We start from the raw sequence: 19,154 nt of genomic DNA, 5'->3' as shown, positions 1-19,154 counted from the left end.
CAAAGTGGCCCACCCATGTGGGGTACTACATGGGTGCTAAGACTACCCTACATGGGTGCTAAGACACCAAATAAACATGTTTTTGTTTATTCTAATTTTATGGGCTAATAAACTTAGTGATTATTCCTTGGATGATGTTTGGCAGCCATTTTGGTATTTTTGAAATAGAAATACTAATTCTTCAGAATACCTATTCATCATCCCTATTCTAATTTTGTGTTTAGTTGAAAATTTACGGGACCCATTGGAATTATATATTATTATTCTCTAAACTAGAATAAGGTGAAATTATTTTTTATCATTTCTCTAGAATAAATTATTCCATGGTGAAACATAGAATAGCTTAAATTAGATGAAAAGGAATAAGGTATAATTAATGCACCTTTGATCGGAATTGTAAAATCCAAGAGCCCCACTGGCATTTTATAGTGTATTTAGGGGAATAAGGTGGAATAAGCGCTTATTCCACCTTATTCCCAACAATCAAAGGGCACAACACTCTTACACTTATCAAAAGATTTTTGTAACTATATTTCTAAAATATTATGCAACTTTAATATCTATTTGATAATTAAATTAAAAAAATAATTTTAATATTAGAATTGACAAAAAAGATATTGTATAATACGTTCAATTTTTTAACTCTATGTACAATCAAGAACTATTATTAAAAAAAATATTCTTAATTTATAAATTATTTATTTTAAATGATATAATATTAGAATACAATAATATCATAATATAAAGTATATTATTATAATAATATAATATAATATATCTAGTGGTAAGACACCAAATAAATATATTTTTTAAATGACAAAAAAGGATATTATATAATACTTTCAATTTTTTAATTATGTGTACAATCAAGAACTATTATTATAAAAATATTCTTAATTTGTAAATTATTTATTTTGGATAACATAATATATAATAGTGTTATAATATAATAGTATATTATTACAATAATATAATATAATATTTTTGTTATTAGTTAATAATTATAGTACAATATTTAGATATTGGACATTAAAATTATTATTACATAATCATATCACATAATATAATATCATTATATTAACATGATATTATGATTATATGATTATTTTATATTAATTTAATATAGTGCAAAGCTCAAAGGTTATTTTGATCGCACAAGCAATTACAAGATGAGCTTCAGAAAATATTTTTGGGAAGAAGCTCTATCTTGGAGTATTTTCTAAATAGAGAATTTTTTAGATTTTAGAAGGATTAGAAATTATCCCAAGTTTTTGTTCACCAAATATTCATATATGGTTTAGAGGTACTTTTTAGGCTTCATAATCTACTTTTAGCCCCTCCAAAGGTAAGAGATTCTTTGTACACCACTTGCTTGCGGTGTAGAAAATCTGAAGTGGAGTGCACCACTTCCTCTGATTGGACTACATAGCCATCGCTTTCAAACACATATTTAATATTTGCATATTGATATTTTTATTTAAAAATTTTATATAACAAAAAAATCTTTCATAACTTTCTGATACCTTGTATGACTTCCTGTCATATGACTTCCTATGAATATATATGATTTTCTATGAACATATATGATTTTTTGTGAATATATATATATTCATAGGAAGTCGTATATGTTGACAGAAAGTCATATATATTCATAGAAAGTCATTTATATTCACAGAAAATTATATATATTCACAGAAAATCATATATATTCACAGAAAAATATATATATTTACGAAAAGTCATGTATATTCATCGAAAGTCATGTATATTCATCGAAAGTCACAAGAAGTTATATATATTCATAAGAAGTCATAAAGGACTTTTTGTAAAAGGATGTCATAATTTTGGACAGAGATATTTTTATTATATAAAATTTTTAAATAAAAATACCAATCTGCAGGCATTAAATATGCATCGAAAAACGATGGCTATATGGTCCAATCAAAAAAAATGGTACACTCCATATTGAATTTTCTACACCGCCGGTGGTGCACAAAGAATTACTCCTAAAGATAAAATTAAGCAGGGCTATGTAATCCCGAAACCTATCAAAGTTATTATTTAAGAAAAGAGAAAATATCAATGGGCATAGCTGGTAAAATAATAAGGGTGCGTTTGGTTACACTTTTTGATTTTTGATTTTTAATTTTTAATTTTTAATTTTTAAAATATATTTTTGATTTTTTTGATTTTTACTACGGAGTAAAAATAAAAAAATAAAAAATATGTTTGATAATTATTTTACTATAAAGCAAAAAACAACGTTTGGGGATGGCAGGTGAAGAGCTCGATAAGAGAGAAAGGTTCGAGAAGGAAAAGAGAAGGGAGGTGAAGAGCTCAACGAGGAAGAAGAGTTCAGATTCTTTACTTTTTGATTTGATATTTTAGAGGTGGGAAAGTAAAATAAAAAATAAAAAAATAAATTTTGGGAAGTAAAAAATTTTTACTTTGCATATAAAGTAATTATTTTAATTTTTTTTATTTTTATTTTTTATTTTTTTACGATGTTATCAAATATTATTTTTTAATTTTTATTTTTAAAAAATAAAAAAATAAAAAAATATATTTTTTTAATGGCTAATACGCACCGTAAATTAAAACTGGAACAACGACTGCTGCCTGCCTGGATCATTATAAAAGGCAGTCTCTGAGATAAACACCGACCGGGTGGTCAAACACTCTCAGTCTTCTTCACCACCACGGTTGGCGGTGCGAAGGGCTGGTGCAGCGTCTCGTCTGAAATATCTAACATGGCAACGCGTTGTGTCATCCTGCTCGGGCCACCGCATCCCCATGCCCGTCTTCATTCCCTCGTCCGCTGGGGACGGGGATGGCGTTTGCGTCAAGGTGGTTGGGCGCTCGCCACCGTCGCTGCTGCTTGCGGTGCCAGGGCAAGCGCCGAGAAGAAGAGAGATGCGGCCAAGGGCACCGCGTCTGCATTTGCGGACCATCTGACCAGGCGGACGCGTTCGGGGGCCGGCTTCGACCGGTACCTCTACCGGCGCTACGCGGACGCCACAGGGGGCTACGCCCACGTGCCCGTCATGCTGGGCGAGGTGCTCGATGTCTTACGCCACCTCCGCCTCCGCTCCTTCGTCGACTGCACCCTCGGTGCTGCAGGCCACTCCGCCGCCGTCCGTCTCTCTCTCCCCCATCCTCCCTTTCTTTTCTTGCGTTGCTTTTCGTTGATGGCTATCTTATCTCCGTAGCTGTGGTGTTCGATCTATTTCCCAACAGATTATAGAGGCGCATAGAGAGCTGGAGCTGTATGTCGGTCTGGACGTGGATCCCATCGCCCATGACAAGGCTCGAGCTCGGATCGAAGACCTCCTAAATGATGATCCTCGCGCCGGCAGCTTGAAAGCTTACACCCATGTCCGGAATTTCAAGTACATACAGTCCGTGCTTGGCGGCATCGACGAGAACCTCCTCGAGGGCGGAGTCGACGGGATCTTGATGGACTTAGGAATGTCATCCATGCAGGTATAACCCCTCCCTGGTCACAAAATGCATATACACCCCACGGGCGGGGGAGTGCGGAGACGTCCGAGGAGTCGTTTATTTCACTTGTATTGGTGGGGCATGGTTGATTTTTGCTTCACTCCTGTTTGAGAGATTGCCGCTGTAAATTTAATGCGGGATGTGCTGTACGGAGCAGGTGGGCAATTCCGACAGAGGATTCAGTGTGCTTGGCGATGGGCCTCTGGATATGCGGATGAACCCTCAGGTGAGAGCTGCCTCTGAAACTCTTCTTCTGATAGCAAAAAATATTCTGATTCTGTGCCTTTGACGTTGGTTAGTCCGTGGAGAGGCATGGACTGATAAGTTTAGGGGATTGCTTCGCATCCAATCAATAAGATTAGGCTCTCTCTCTTCTCTGCTACCTACTCGAGTGGGTTTTCCATGGATCTTATCCTCGTAGGGGAGCCCTTTTTGACCCGGGCACGACCTGCTGACCAAGCTGCCTGCTTATTTGGCCACCCTACGGGGAACCCATGTGGAGAGCATCCTTAGCCACCCCTACCTTGATCTCCTCACATGATTTCAACCTCGTTTTTTTTTTTTTAAATCTAATTTAGCTAAATGATGAGCAGAGGTCCCAAACTTTCCTGCAATTCTTTTAGATGCTTACTGCACCGTGGTTACACCGACTTTTATTCTCCGCAAGTTGGCTTTGCCACCATGATAATCCCAGGCCATGGCTATTGCTGTTATACTTTGCTGTCTTTATGACATGCTTATTTCATTAGCTGGCTCAATAGCTAAATATTGTTCTGCCTCGTTTTTTTTTTTTCTCCCTGAGTTGAGTTGATGTATGATCAATCATCTTATTCATAATAGGATTGAATTTGTCATTATATTCATAATGAAGAAAACCTTCCAGTTCTTATGTAGATATAGAAAGATTTTGTGATATTTGACCGATTGTGACAGGCAAGCTTGAAAGCGGAGGATATCTTGAATTGTTGGCCTGATATTGAGGTGGGACGGATATTGCGTGATTATGGAGAGGAAAGCAATTGGCGTTTGCTTCAAAAACAAATTGTGGATGCCCGTGCGGATGGGGGATTGCATTCTACAGGTCAGCTTGTAGATCTCGTGCGGAGTACATCTGCCAGGTCAGGAGGTAGGTAATTTGTTACTGAATGCGTACGATCTTGCGCATGCTAACATTGCACGTGCGCACGGGAGGTACGTAGAAAACACAAGGGCGACCTGGATTGGATGACAGGAATGATTTATATGACCTAGTTGAGCTGTGGTCCTGTACTAAATTGCATGAATACATTCAGCTGGAGATCATGCGCCCGTGATTCCGAATTAGTTACCGCCGTTTTGAACTTCTGAAATAACCATCTGTCACTCCCTTATTGGAAGCGGAGATATCAGCCTAACAAATTTTGTGATCATCTGTACCTGCCTTGGATGAGTATCTCATGGTTAAACTTCAATTGCAGGAAGGCGTGGTTGGATCAAGACTGCGACCCGGGTATTTCAAGCCCTCAGGATAGCAGTTAATGATGAACTCCAGACTCTAGAAGATGCTATATACGCCTGCTTTGATTGCCTTTCCTCTGGTGGTCGGCTTCTTGTCATCTCTTTCCACAGTTTGGAGGACAAAATTGTGAAGCGGACGTTTCTTCACATCATTGAGAAGAAGGGTGAAGGACATTTGAGTGCTGAGGGTGGTAAGGGCCGGAGGGAGGATGAGACTGATGGTGGAGGAGAAACGTGGAGTAGGCATAGAGTTCAGGGAAGGCATGGTACCGTTCTGACAAAGCGGCCGATAACACCTTCAAAGGAAGAAGAGAAATTAAATCGAAGGTGTCGAAGTGCTAAGCTTAGAGTTATTCAGAAGCTCTGAACAGCAATGTTTTTATGAGCAACAGCATTTATTTGTACCCATACTGACGGAGCTTTCTCGAGTTTGTCATATGTTATTCTAGTGCCCTTTTTGGCTACTGTGGATGAATCTGATCGTATCTGTGGCAATAAATTATGTTTTAACTTTTTATTAATTACACTTTTTTTATTTTTTATCACTTCGTGCCACCCTCTGCCTAAATCTTGATAAAGCTAGTGCACCTGAATTTCCAAGAAGGTTCCGTGCTATTATTCCAGTAAGCCCGATGGAATAACTCACCAAGGCACTATCCGTCCATTGAGATGACATCTCTCTGTTGGATGAAAAGAATTGTTATAAAAAAAATTTAAAAAAAAAAATTAAAAAAAAAAAGGGCGGACCATCCACTCGGATTAGAAATCATTGAGGCCATTATTTAGTGAATAGATGTAATTCAAATTAATAGGGGAAATGAAGAGAGGCTCACTGAAACCATTCGAATATCATGTCATATGGTAGCGATTTTAGTTTTTGTCATGTGTATGTTTTAAGCAGATAACTCTCTCATGGGATGATAAGTTCTATACATGTCGCAAGTTGATGATATATAAGTTTAAAAGGATCAAACGTGTATTATGAATTGCCGATATATATTTGGAATGGGCTAACCGCATATGCTTAATTGCTAGGGCATACATTTTAGTAGAGGATGAGATTACTTGTACAATATTAGGCATAACAATAAGTCTTATAACAATGTTGAGCATGCGTAGACTGCTCATTTCAAATGTATGCAATAATAATTCATAATGCACATCACTTTTTTTAAAATATTTATATGGGATTCTGATATATCATTTATTTAACATTTTTGCATCACTAATTAGAAATGTATGCATCAATTGTCATCCAATATGTATATTGCTTTTTATAAAATGTGTACCAATAACCTATACCACCGATGGTTGTGGGCAATGATGGATAACATCAACAACGCTGGTTGGTGGTGAAGATGGGACATAGTGTTGGATGATGGATAGTAATGGTGAAGATTGTTGATCATGGTAAATGATGATGGAGATTATAAAAGGTAGATAGTGGTGGTACAGACATTGACATGGTGAGTAGTGATGAAGATAGTTGATGATAATGAGTAATGGTGAAGATAACCGCTGATATTGGATAGCAATGGAGATCATCAATGATAGTGGAGATCATAGGAAGTGGTGGGTGGTGTAGAGGTTGCCTACAGTGATGGATGATAATGGATATTGTTGATAGCGATTAATAGCGGTGAAATTTATTAGTAATGGTAGTAGAAGTTGGTAAAGATCAATAGTGACAATGGTTGGTCTTGCATATCAATGATAGATGATGGAGAGGATATTTGGGTGGCCAGTGGTAGAGTGGTGGAGATCTTATGATGGGTATGATGGAGAATGGAGGAGATGGTTAGAAATACTGATGGAGGTACAAATTGCTAGACATAATGAATGATAATTTGGTGATGGCAATTAGTGGTTTCAATAGTGGATGATAAGAAAAAGAGGATCATAAGAGGTTATCTTTCAAATTTTTTTTCTCACTTGAGCTATTTTTTTTTCTAATTTTGTTTTGCATAAAAATTATATTACAATTGCATTTCCTTTCTTCTCTACTTTTTCTACTTGTATCCTAAGATGACATAGTGAAGAATATTTCAGTCTGAGAAATAGCAGAATGATTTTCTCTACAAACCAAGAAAAATGACTGTTCTTGCAAATTGCCAAATACCCTTTTATAGACATTCTGCATTTAATTTCGAGTCTTATATCAACTGCTAGTATACTCCTCTTGAAGCTAGGTATCAAGCCTATGCAACCTTGATTGCCACCTTTTAATTGCTTCATTAACTAAGTTTACGCTAACCATTCTCTCACGCAATGACCAAACAGAATTTATGCCATATGTAAGCATCCAAATGGAAGTATAAAAATGGTCGAGGCCTATTGTAAAACGGATAAGCGTATTAGCTCCAGGAAGCCAACCGATCATCACAGTACTAGTTTTGGGAACAAAATGATGGTATTCCCCAACATCAGTCATTGCCAACATACATGAAATCTAGGGATGGGAGTCAAATGGATTTTTTCCAAATTCTAATAGGATCTGTTTAACATATCCTAATAGAATTTGAAATTTAAAACTAAAATCCGTTCGGATTTAAGATAGATTTGAGATTTAGCTCTTAGATATTTGCTATCCAAACCTGTTTAGATATAAATATCAAAATAAAACCCTAGTCAGTGTCTAAGCTTCTCCATCGGCCGCTCCAAGCCTCCCACCCGACTAAGACTCTTGAGGACGGAAAAATTGAGGAAAAACCAAGGGAAAACAAAGAAAATGTCAAGGACAATAAAGAAAAAATAAAAAAAATTAAAAGATAATATCTTTTCTACATGGATTGATCATTTTTTTTTCCCTTTTCTTTTTTTATTTCAATCCCTTTCTTCGTAGATCCATGAGAAAGGAGAGCATGTAAGAGAGATGGGTTTCTTAAGTTTTGTTGAGGTTTTTCCTCTAGCATATAGGATTTTGTGGGTTGTGGTGGTGTGAGTTAGCCCTTTTAGATTTTGAAAGCTTAATCTGGGTAGAAGCACTATGTTTTGTGTGATTTGAGAAATTTTTTATCGAAAGGCTCCAAATCTCTCACCTGATTGAAACTCTTAGGGATGGAAAAAACAGAAGAAAAATCAGGGGAAAACATAAGAAAATCAGTGAAAAAAAATAAATGGTAAGGCCTTTTGCCAGTTGGATTGGAATTTTTTTTTTCTTTTCACTTTTTTTCCTTTTTATTTCATTCTCTATTTCAGATATCTATGTTATTTCATTCTCTATTTCATATATTTATGGAGAAAAAGAGATCCCAAAAGAAGTCCGAGGAGCTTTTAGATTCCAATTATGGTGGTGTGAGTTAGTCCCTTGGGTTTTTGAGAGCTTAATCTTGGTAGAAACATGACATTTTATAAGATATGAGGATTTTTGATCAAAACGATCCTTTTTGGCTACAAAATTTTAGATTTATAAATCCTATTCTTATGATAATATAAATAAGAATAAAAATTAGCCAAACGAGATTGGATACCTGATGGGTATACCAATTTTAAATAGGATAGATTTAGGATTGTTGGTTAATTTTGTAATCGGACTCGAGATAGATTCAAGTAATAGAATTTTAAACCGGTTCGAATATGGGTTAGGGAAAATTTTGCTGATACCCTACCCATTGCATCCCTATTAGAATCGAATCACTGGCAGCCAACAAGGAGAGAAGAATTAAATAATCAAAACCATTAACATGTATTGACCCCTTGATAGGAAAAAATCATGGAAAAGCTGCTAAAGATGGACAAAAAAATTGCAAGAAAAATTTTAAATATCTACAGGAATAATATCAGCATTATTCGAATATGGGATGCATTGCAAGCTCCTTTCACCTGCCTCATTTCCCATTTTCGAAAGGAAACTGTGCCTGTAAGGAAAATACAATGCGTCAATATGGTAACAAAGAATAAACTAGCCACCCTATGGACATAAATAAATGACAGACGAAAATTAAAATAAAAAAAAATACCCTGATTAACCGCTGAGAATAGACAGATTTGGACGCCCTGATTTTCCACTGAGAATGGACAAATTTGGACATCTGCATAAACCATCACCCATGGATGACGGGATTCATGTAGTGCCAGTTAAAGAATTACCCCCGATGGGTTGAGACTGACCAAAAACCTTAAAATGTTGACTTCAATATGGTTAGCTTCGAAGAATAATGTCCGATCACCAACTCCATCTTTGGACCAAAGGAAGGCAGGTGGAAGAAGAAATTTCCAGGATGTAATTTTGGTCCATAACTTTCCATTAATTCATAGCTCTGCTAGCTTCCTATGAGTTGCTTCTCCAAACACGTCAGATGTTTGGGGTGAGGAGACAGCAGGCACAACCCAACCTTTTACCTAGAGAAACCCATCTGTACGGCAGGCTATCCATTGTTCCCTGCAACTTCAGCAGCTCGTTGCCTCATCATCTCCATCACTGCAGCCCTCCGTCTCGAATCAGACTGCTGCTGCAACCTTCTCAAATGTTCTTTCAAATCCCTGGAACAATAAGAACAATTGATATCAATGGACAGAGAAAAAAGGAAAATTAATCAAAACATCACAAATGTGAATTGAACTACACACCGGCAGCGTGGTACACTACATTCTGATTCCTTACAAGCTCGAGCATGGAGTTGAAGGAGATACCACATTTTCTTGCATAGAACACAGCCTCCTGAAGCACGTGTCTTGCAGTGTATGCCATGACGGAAAAGTCCCTTGACTTTACGGCAATTCGGATATTGACAGTGTGGGAAGCGACATTGTGAGGCATGCACCAAAAGATCTAGCATTTTCCTAAGCTGTGGAAACCAGAAATAGGGTAAGGATATGGCCATAAACAACTTCACATATGCGGAACTACAAAGCGTATAACTAACCAGAATGATTTTATGTCAAACAGTACCTAGAAATATGAACAATATGTATTATCAAAACAGAATCTTACACATCGATTGTACAGCGAACATCCAATATTTTGTAGCAGTGAAACTCACAAGAGCATGAGAATCGGGGTCGCAAGTGAATTGGGAACCCCTATATTTCTCTTCCTTTTATCTTTTACACCAACATTTTGCAAGCACGAAGCTCTTGAGGACAAGTGCACAAGCAAAGTTTTTGAATTGTAAAAAATACAAACAGATAACAGGAATTAGAGCACACTACACTGATGACATTGATTGTACTGAGAGCACATTGTAGGTAAGTAAAAACAATAGGCTCTATAAGTTGACAAGGGCCATGAAATTAATTACGCAGTACACTATCAAGCAACTGATTTTGTTAAAAGGATAAAAATTCACATAAGTTTCCTCGGTAACTTATCCAAACAGGATACTTTCTAATAGAACTCAGAAGAACAAACTTTGGACTAAGGCAAGCTGGTCCATTAATCCCACTTGAGGCCCACAAAGGTCTCCAATGGAAAAGCCCAATAACCAGGCATTTACAGCTATGCGAAATTTGCGCTATATATCCTACACATCAAGTTTGACCCAATGTGGGTAGTTTTCCAGCACCGCAACAGGTCACTTTCATTGCCTGCCTTGAATGTTGCAGTATACGTACTGATAAACAGCTATAAGACTTTAGTCCAAGCCACAAATGAGGATTGTGGAAACTATTACTAATGCTGTTGATTCTTGTGGTTGACTTCTCTACAATACAGACATGAAAAATGGCATTCTTGATGTTGATCCCCTTGAGATAAATGTTCAACCTCATGCCAGTCTTAGACAAATGTTCACCATATGCCAGTCTTTAAAATCCTACACCGCTGTTTGTCCCCAATGCACCCCATCTACATCCTCGAACAAGCAACATATAACAGATTTTAGCACTCTTTAACTTGTAAATCCTCATCTTTGGCATGCTAAGAGCTTACAAAACTATGCCATACTATGCAATCATTGTGCTGCTCTTCCATGTTCACAAAAGGATCTTCACTGGCAACTTAGGGGGTGTTTGGTTGGGGGGAGTGGGGGTCTGGAATCGAAATCAGAATGGGTGACTCCCATTCCAACCGTTTGGTTGGGAGGAGTCCCATTCCGATTCCGATTCCAGGATGGAACGGGAATGGCTTAATCTAAATAGAACTCAATCCCTACTCTCCTCTATGGATTTTAAGTTTTCATTCCAATTCCGATTCCGATTCTGGTCACGAACCAAATGCTTCGGAGGATTTGACCATTCCGATTCCGATTCCAGTCCCGAACCAAACGTTTCGGAGGATTTGACCATTCCGATTCCGATTCCAAGCCATTCCTATTCCCATTCCTATTTTGATTTCGGTTACGAACCAAACACCCCCTTAGTTCCTTGAAGCACCACACTTACAGAAATTTCATATTAGTCAGCAACTAAATTATTAATTGGAAAGACTTCATTCCATAACCTACTTCTTTCAGGGAAAGTAAACATTTCAATTGATCAATCGCACTTTTCTCTTCAAGTCCAAAACTAATGAATGACTTCCAAGTGAATTTAGCATTATCTTGTATATAGGCTTCTTATCTATTTGATCATCTCTTCAAATAATGTTGCTATGGATTCTCATTGTTCATTTCATTGTTTGGCTTTGCTAAACATTCCTAATATCAACAAACAACCATTATGAAGCATGATAGCATGACAAAATCATACCATGTACACAAAATTACTGATATCATTTGGCTTCAATTTCTAAACCATGTTATTAGCAACCCTCCAAAGTTCCCCAAGGTTTGGAAAGAGGCTAGACAAACAGGAAGCAAAAGCAACATTACACATGAAGATTTCCATTTCAGAGATGAAATGTAAAACATACATATGATCAAAATTGGAAGACCATAGCTATAACCATCTGCTAGTCAGAATTAGAGACTTACAGATCCTCATTCACCAATCATTCCTACTTAGAGCCACCTGTAAGCATATAGACATTTTATTCTCCAAAAATATAAAAAGTTGGAAGGGTCCAGGGTGATAAATAATAACATCACTTCCATCTCAATTGCGTAAAGCAGTAAGGCATAACAAAATCCATACACCTGTTTTTCTTACATACACTTCATAAATTTCAAAATCACTGTTTACTATCTACAAACTATTTCCTTCATGCTTTATGTCTCAAAATCAACTTGATTCCTCCTATCTAAGTCCACTATAAAAGATCCTACCTTGATCCAGCTTTGCTCCTCGAGCGAAGCTATAATCCATTTCATAATATCAAGTCATCTCAACTGTTTAGTCATTGCATCATCCCACATATCAGTTTTGTTATGCCTTGGACCAACCCTTCCTACCTTATATTAAAAAAGTTTTTTGACTATATAAATTTTCTGGACTCAAAATTCACTTCTAACTGCAGTACAACTGAACCATATAAGTTATAAAGGTTTAATATAATCATGCAGAAATGATGCGGTCCTAGTGATGTTCTTCACAACGAGAAGATGGGATTTAAGAGGTCATGCAACAGATCATTGAGTCAAAATTGAATTGCACTTAGTTTAATACTGACAAAGTGAAAGCCATCAATAAACAATATGAATGAAACAATAGTTATGGCTTGCCTTACTCCTATGTACATAGATATAAGAAAAGTACAATCAAAATTTTGACAAAATAGAAATCATCTTATTCCTTTTCTCCTTGATTTCATCAAATCAACTTTATGAGAGAAAGATCTAGTTGACAAACGATCCTACAACTTTGGTTGATCATAATAACAAAGAATCGGGTAAACCTTAGCGAACATCTTGTTGTCAATCAACAGTGCCTCAGAAAAGGCCATTTTGCCCTCTGATCAACCTCACTGATTTTCTCATTGATGCATACAACAAAGAAACATGGTTATGGCTGTGTGGAGACTTTCAATAACAAAATTTGACAATCGTATGCCAATCTTATATGATCTGTCATTCGTCTCTTCACATGTATAGAACACTAATGTCAGGAAATGAAAAAATAAGACTGCTTTTCCTATTCAATAAACTGGAGCTCCAGAACCCAAATATTTTGCATGTAGGCTTTGTAACAGATGGTCTTAGTAAAATGATTGATTTTACCAAACTAACATGTGTAATTCATCCATTGGAAAAGCAATATTAGATCTCAAAAGAGACAACAAGCAGAAACTAAATGCCACAAAGCGAGCTAGATGTTCCATTACTATTAATGACAAGCACTGAGAATGTTTCATAAGTCTTGTCGGTTTAACCAGGTTCATCAACAAAGAAAAGACACATTGCAAAACTGATAGGTCATGAATATAGTCCACAAATAACAATGATTTCCAAATGCAACTCATGAAGGAATCCGGATAAAATTCCTTCTATTCGACTATAAAAATGTAGGGAAACTCTGAATGCATTTGTCATCATTTTTTATTAAATACAGGTGAGACAAAGTTTAAGCTGTAACATGTGCAAGGACCAGAATGATAATTATAAAGCTAGGCATAAGGCCGTTCTCTCCAAGCATGTTTGGATGAAGCAAGGTCAACAAGAAAAGATACAATTAGTTTTGATTAAAGTATCTGTCGATAAACCAAGACTTCTAAAAAAGCTCTGAAATGAAAATGAAAAGAATTGAATGAAATCACAATGTAAATTCAGTAATATGCCCAATTACAGGAAAAGGACAACATTAAAAAATCGTTGTTATTCTATCATATGCAAATTCTCAATTAATAAAATACCTGCAAAACCCGTTGCTGTCGAGCTTCTTTATTTTGAGCATTTTGATCCGCCACGGATGGATGATTTGTTAACTTATGGGGATGATCAATGCTACCTTCTTTCTGATAACAAGTATTGCATACATCAAAATCAGGACAAACTTCGCAACGCCAGCCCTGACCAGCTTCAATGTCATGATGGCAGATCTTGCATGTGGTCACAAATGCAGGTGCAGTCGGATTATGAAGGTGATATAAGACCATCATAGAGGAGTGCTTGGCACGGCGTAGAGTGTCATATTGATAATGGTTTCCTTGACAAAGGCTTAGGAATGCCTGTCTAGTGTCAAGAAATTCACTTTCTAGGATCTCATCTTTGTCCTTGGTATCTGGGGCAACATCATTAACTTCAACCTAAATGGTGGCTTTATGTTAGTAATGTTTAGTTGGTAAATAGACATGCACAAAAGTTAGATCAAAATGGTACTAGGAAAGAGTTATTAATCAAGAGACACACCGAACAAAGCACATGCTTCTCCCTACTATTAACCGGATGCATGTCCTTCTCCTCAAGTCTTCGTTCTGCATCATGACACCTACAAACGAAATAAAAATCAATCAATTATAGACTCCAACAGTCTGGGCAAACTGATTCCGGTGGAAAATTATACACGTGTTTTTCAGCAAAATTTTGTTTCATATACTTCTTACCACATTAGTCCTTGAGTTCAATTGAGACATCCATATTAAATAGTTAGTTTAAGATACTTCATGAGATGTTGCAAGTTAGTCTTACCAGCAACAATGTACAAGCAAAGTTTTAAATCCTATGGAACAAAGGTGTCTCGATTTCTTGATGGAACAGGACGCCCTGTTGTCTCATCCCATCCCAATAGCAATCCCGATCATGTTTCCCGATGGATATCCTCCATCTTTCTCCCCTTGTTTCCTTTCTTTTATTTTTCTTTTTTCTTCCTTTCTTCCTTCTTTTCTTTCTTTTCCTATACCTTCATTTCTTTCCTTTACTTTTTCTTTCCCTTCCTTTCTTTTTCTCATTTTTCTTCTTCGTTCCTTTCTTTTTTCCTTTTCTTCATCTTTTTTTCCTTTCTTTCTTTCCTCTTTCTTCTTCTCTCCCTATGTGAATGGGCTTCGGAGTCCCGAGCCCGTTCCGGTCCTGTTTTCTCACAGAAACAGGATGGGAGGCCGAGATGCCCCCCCCCCCCCCCTCCTCCCATCTTGTCGGGACATAAAACCTTATGTACAAGTGGATGGAAACCTGGTCTTCAACTTAGCTTTTTATGATATCGACAAGCATCACCTGCACCTCATCACCCTATATTTCTTGTTTGATCCTATACACTTAAGTCTAATGTCTCCTATCTTAAACTAATTAAAAAAAAAGACTTGTGCTCTGACTAATGAGTCAGCTTGAAAATTTGTGCCAGTTTCAGTACTTCCAGCTCCAGTATCAAACTCCACTCTCAAAATGCAAAAAAAGAAGAAGAAGAAGAAGAAGAAGAAGCTGTTTCATGCATTAGGTTCCCAAAAGTCAAAAATCAAAAAGAAAAAAATGAAGAACCAAGATAGCCTGGTCAGAGAAGCAACCAGCGTAGCTAATTCAGGGGTCTGTTGATGTAGCAGTGGGCCCAAGAATTCTGTTATTCTTCATCAATGCATATCCTTTATTTTGCATTGGATCAAACTAAGGTACTTGCAATATAAAATTATGCTATAACCACATATCCTCAAGCCATAAATTTGGCTTCATCTATGAGCTTACCTATGTAGAATGAAAGAATTCTGAAACCTTCTGATTACATAATACAAAGTTTTACTTAACATTTAGAAATAGTAAAGGTCAGATAAATATTATCTTTAGCCACATTAAAACCACAGACAGGTATCAGCCCATTCATTTTCTTGGACGGTAATCCAAATCTGAACAAAAAGAATTGTCTAGAAAGTTTGACTCCAGATTAAATGATACATATTGATTGGATGATAAAACTTAACTCAGATATTTGCTTATATGATACAAAGTTTTACTTAACATAAAGAAATAGTAGAGGTCAGATAAATGTTACTCTTTAGCCACATTAAAACCACAGACAGGAATCACCTCATTCATTTTCATGAACAGTAATCCAGATCTGAACAAAAAGAATTGTCTAGAAAGTTTGACTCCAAATCATAATATACTAATATTGGTATCTCTAAATGATACATCTTGATAAGATGATAGAACTTAACTCAGATATTTGTCTATGCGTTGCCTGGCCACTACATTTTTAAGGTTTCTAAAAAGTGTGGGCACTTTCAGATTTTCTCATGTCAGCAAAAAGTGTGGACACTTTACACTTTTTTTGAGTTGTAATGAAACGGATACCCAGACACCCAGTTTCAAGTACCATGCATTTCAACTGAAGTGACATCAAAATAATTGCCGCCTGACCACCAGCACACACATGGATGCACACAAACGCATCTATGGACACTTTACACTTTTTTGAGTTGTAATGAAACGGATACCCAGACACCCAGTTTCAAGTACCATGCATTTCAACTGAAGTGACATCAAAATAATTGCCGCCTGACCACCAGCACACACATGGATACACAGAAACGCATCTATACATACATACATATATATATATAGGTGAGTCCTTGTGCATAAAGTTTGGATCTTTTCACGGCAAACAAATGATATGCCCCTTATAAGTTTTGTAAGGAATCATAATTGGACCCCGTTTAGTTGTCACGGTTGAGATACACTATAGAAGAAAAATCAAAAAAACAAAACAATCTCACCAAAGGTTGCTATACTTGACAAATGGCAACTTTTAAAACAAAATGAAAAAAGATACCATAGAATCCTTTAAATACTTGTGGAGTATGTAACATCTGCAGAAATAAAAAGTCAACATCAGAAAAAATATATATATAAAAATCGAAAAAATAATATAGATCAAATTTTTCTCTATTTACCGCTTTTGATCATTCTTCTTTTTAAGATTGGAGGGGAAGTAAAAGCCACATATACTTAAACACTGCAAATTTTAAATTTCCCACAAGGTTTTGCTCGTACCCACAGATTATGCATTCATCATGACCTTCCTGAAAGACTAGGTAAAAAAGAATAGCGCACAAAATGATATGGAAGAGTCACGCTCCTATAAATATCGGAACTAGAGAAGCAAGTTGTGGATTTGCAATGATGCAACCAATTTATTAGGGGTCAAAAATGGGTCAGGTTGTTGGAAACCAGCAATGTTGGATATGGGTCAGGTTGGAATTCTATCATCCCGAACCTGACCCATTTATTAAATAGGCCAAAAATCCAAAATCATATCCGACCTCTTTACTAAACAGGTAACTAGATCCAATCATATAACCCAATTAACAAATAGGTCGGATCAGGTCAAAAGAGGATAAGTGAGTTTTAAAAAGGATCCTAAATGAGTTAAAAGGCCTTAAATGGGTCCGGTCTTAACCATGTCAACTAGACCCAACTATTAAACGAGTCAAAAAGATTAAACGGGTCAGATCTGTCTATACCTGAACTTGACACGTAAACGAGTTGATGGCAGATCAAACCTATTCATGACATAGACCTAAACCTGCTTAACTCAGGTCGGTTGCTGGTCTGGCAAGTTGGGTCATAAGTGCCACCCTTAGAATAAATTATCGGTTCAACAATCCAATAAACAATTATAAAAGGCTAAGCTCTCTTAAATAACATGTGAATAGAAAAGCAACAAAAAGTGTATGTACATTCACTCAACAATAGTATAGGCATTAGTGTTTGTAATAACCCTATATCCTCCACCCCCTTTCAAAATCACAGTAGGTAAAAACTGAAATATTGGCCATTAAATTTCATAACATTCTCCCATTTAGGCCTTTGTGAAGACCGAGAACCAGTCAGTTGTCTAAATGCATGATAAGAGTGTTAGAAGAAGCAGGTAACTAATCTCAATATCCTCCATTCGCTCATGAGAAAAACACAGCTAGCAGTATTTATAACAATTTGGTTATCATGACACAAAGGAGTGAGAGACATAAATGAATTAGTAGGAGGGTACTTACTTATCACAAAGTTGGAAATTTTTGCACTGGTTGCAAACCCAACGTGTCCCAGATACCATAAGTAGACAGCAATGAGTGCAAGCATGCTGCAAATGAACCATGATAAAATCTTCCTTCATAGGACAAATGGTTTCACCAAGCTGTGCAAGAAAAAAAAAATCATAATTTAAGGATATCATCATAGAGAATTAAATTTTCACATAGTATAATTCTAAAAACAAAGAAAGCTAGAGATATTACTCTCAACAGATGATAAGTATGTCAACTCTCAAATTAACCTAAATCGCACAACTGCCAAGAAATAATGCTTGGAAGCCAACATTACAGGATCCATGGCAATAATACCACTAAATGAAAATTAAAGTACAAAAATATACTTTTTGCATTAACAAAGCGTCCTTAGAAGCATTGCCAGTGAGATCAGCCTGACCAGCAGCTTTCAAAGCCCTTTTTGTTATATTCTTCTTAATTTTTCCTTTCTTCTGTTGTTTCCTATCATCTTCTTCTTGGCGAAGTTGATTTATCATATCCTCCGCTGCTCCCGGCCAATAGTCTCCATCAAAATATGGCAAACGAGCTGCAGTCACCTTAGCCTTGCATTCCCCCATTGTTACAAAAAAATGATCATATAGATTAGTGAGATCAACAACAATATTTTCCTTTGCAGCTTTCCGAAGCATAGATAAATACCTGACAAAAGATAACCACCAATCCATGCATGGAAGTTAGAAGTGCTAGGCATACATGAAATATCAGATGTTAAATAATAGGATATACAAAAGCATCATCTTAGCACTCACCACTCCCGAAGTTTGTCAGATTTTGGGGTCTTCTGAATCTCAGGATGGCAATATAAGATATAGTCTTCACCCTTCAAAGGAGGACAAGCCCAGATATAGCAGCTAGTGAAGCCCCGTTTCTTGCAGTATTCAAGATATCCTATCTGGTTGCATATAACAATTCAAGTCCCAATTCAACTCATAATCAATTATCAAATCCAAAAAAAGGGAAGATCATCATTAATAAACAGAGACTCAAGGGTTTACATACATAAAGAGAGAATCTCAAGATAAAAAATAGTTATAACAACTAACAAGTTCAGCAGATCTGAAAAGTCTGGAAGTACCAGAATTTCATGATAAACAAAAGTGCGTAGAGCTTCTCCATTCACTGTTTTTATCTCAGGCCTGAAATATTTGACAGAGTCCAGATATGAAAGATAAACACGCCGCTGGTTTGGAAAAGGGCATTCCGAACCAAATTCTTGAACATACATGCCAAAAAGGCATACTTCTACACCTTCTATCTTCTGAAACAACAATATAGCCTGCACAGATAAAAAAATGGTGACTATACAATCTGCAGGTTTTAGCAGAACCTAACATCATTCTCATATCATCCTTTAGTTAGAACATTTTTTTGTGTC

At 36.5% G+C, this 19,154-nt stretch overlaps 2 protein-coding genes across 11 annotated transcripts in view; one reads left to right on the top strand and one right to left on the bottom strand.

Annotated features, from left to right (window-relative positions):
* Positions 1-2,656: 2,656 nt before the first annotated feature.
* Positions 2,657-5,519, top strand: LOC105050907 (uncharacterized). The gene is made up of 5 exons (XM_010931133.4): positions 2,657-3,134; positions 3,238-3,483; positions 3,659-3,727; positions 4,435-4,627; positions 4,959-5,519. The coding sequence occupies exons 1-5, from the start codon at positions 2,751-2,753 to the stop codon at positions 5,363-5,365; spliced, it is 1,299 nt and encodes a 432-aa protein (XP_010929435.1). The 5' UTR covers positions 2,657-2,750; the 3' UTR covers positions 5,366-5,519.
* A 3,130-nt stretch (positions 5,520-8,649) lies between these two features.
* LOC105050912 (probable histone acetyltransferase HAC-like 1) overlaps positions 8,650-19,154 on the bottom strand; it is a 32,897-nt gene continuing 22,392 nt past the window's right edge. For all 10 annotated transcript variants that reach the window (XM_019852247.3, XM_073262031.1, XM_010931142.4 and 7 more), the window contains 9 exons: positions 18,855-19,055; positions 18,529-18,671; positions 18,106-18,418; positions 17,729-17,868; positions 14,160-14,238; positions 13,664-14,056; positions 9,568-9,785; positions 8,958-9,480; positions 8,650-8,855 (listed from right to left, as the gene is read on the bottom strand). In XM_019852247.3, coding sequence (XP_019707806.1) covers positions 9,366-9,480; positions 9,568-9,785; positions 13,664-14,056; positions 14,160-14,238; positions 17,729-17,868; positions 18,106-18,418; positions 18,529-18,671; positions 18,855-19,055 — 1,602 coding nt within the window. In that variant the 3' untranslated portion in view covers positions 8,650-8,855; positions 8,958-9,365. The remainder of the gene's footprint in view (positions 8,856-8,957; positions 9,481-9,567; positions 9,786-13,663; positions 14,057-14,159; positions 14,239-17,728; positions 17,869-18,105; positions 18,419-18,528; positions 18,672-18,854; positions 19,056-19,154) is intronic.

This window comes from Elaeis guineensis, chromosome 8 (genome assembly GCF_000442705.2).
Source record: "Elaeis guineensis isolate ETL-2024a chromosome 8, EG11, whole genome shotgun sequence".
Classification (NCBI taxonomy): Eukaryota; Viridiplantae; Streptophyta; class Magnoliopsida; order Arecales; family Arecaceae; genus Elaeis; species Elaeis guineensis.
The sequence above is the reverse complement of the archived record's forward strand: the minus strand, read 5'-3'. Positions and strand labels throughout refer to the sequence as shown.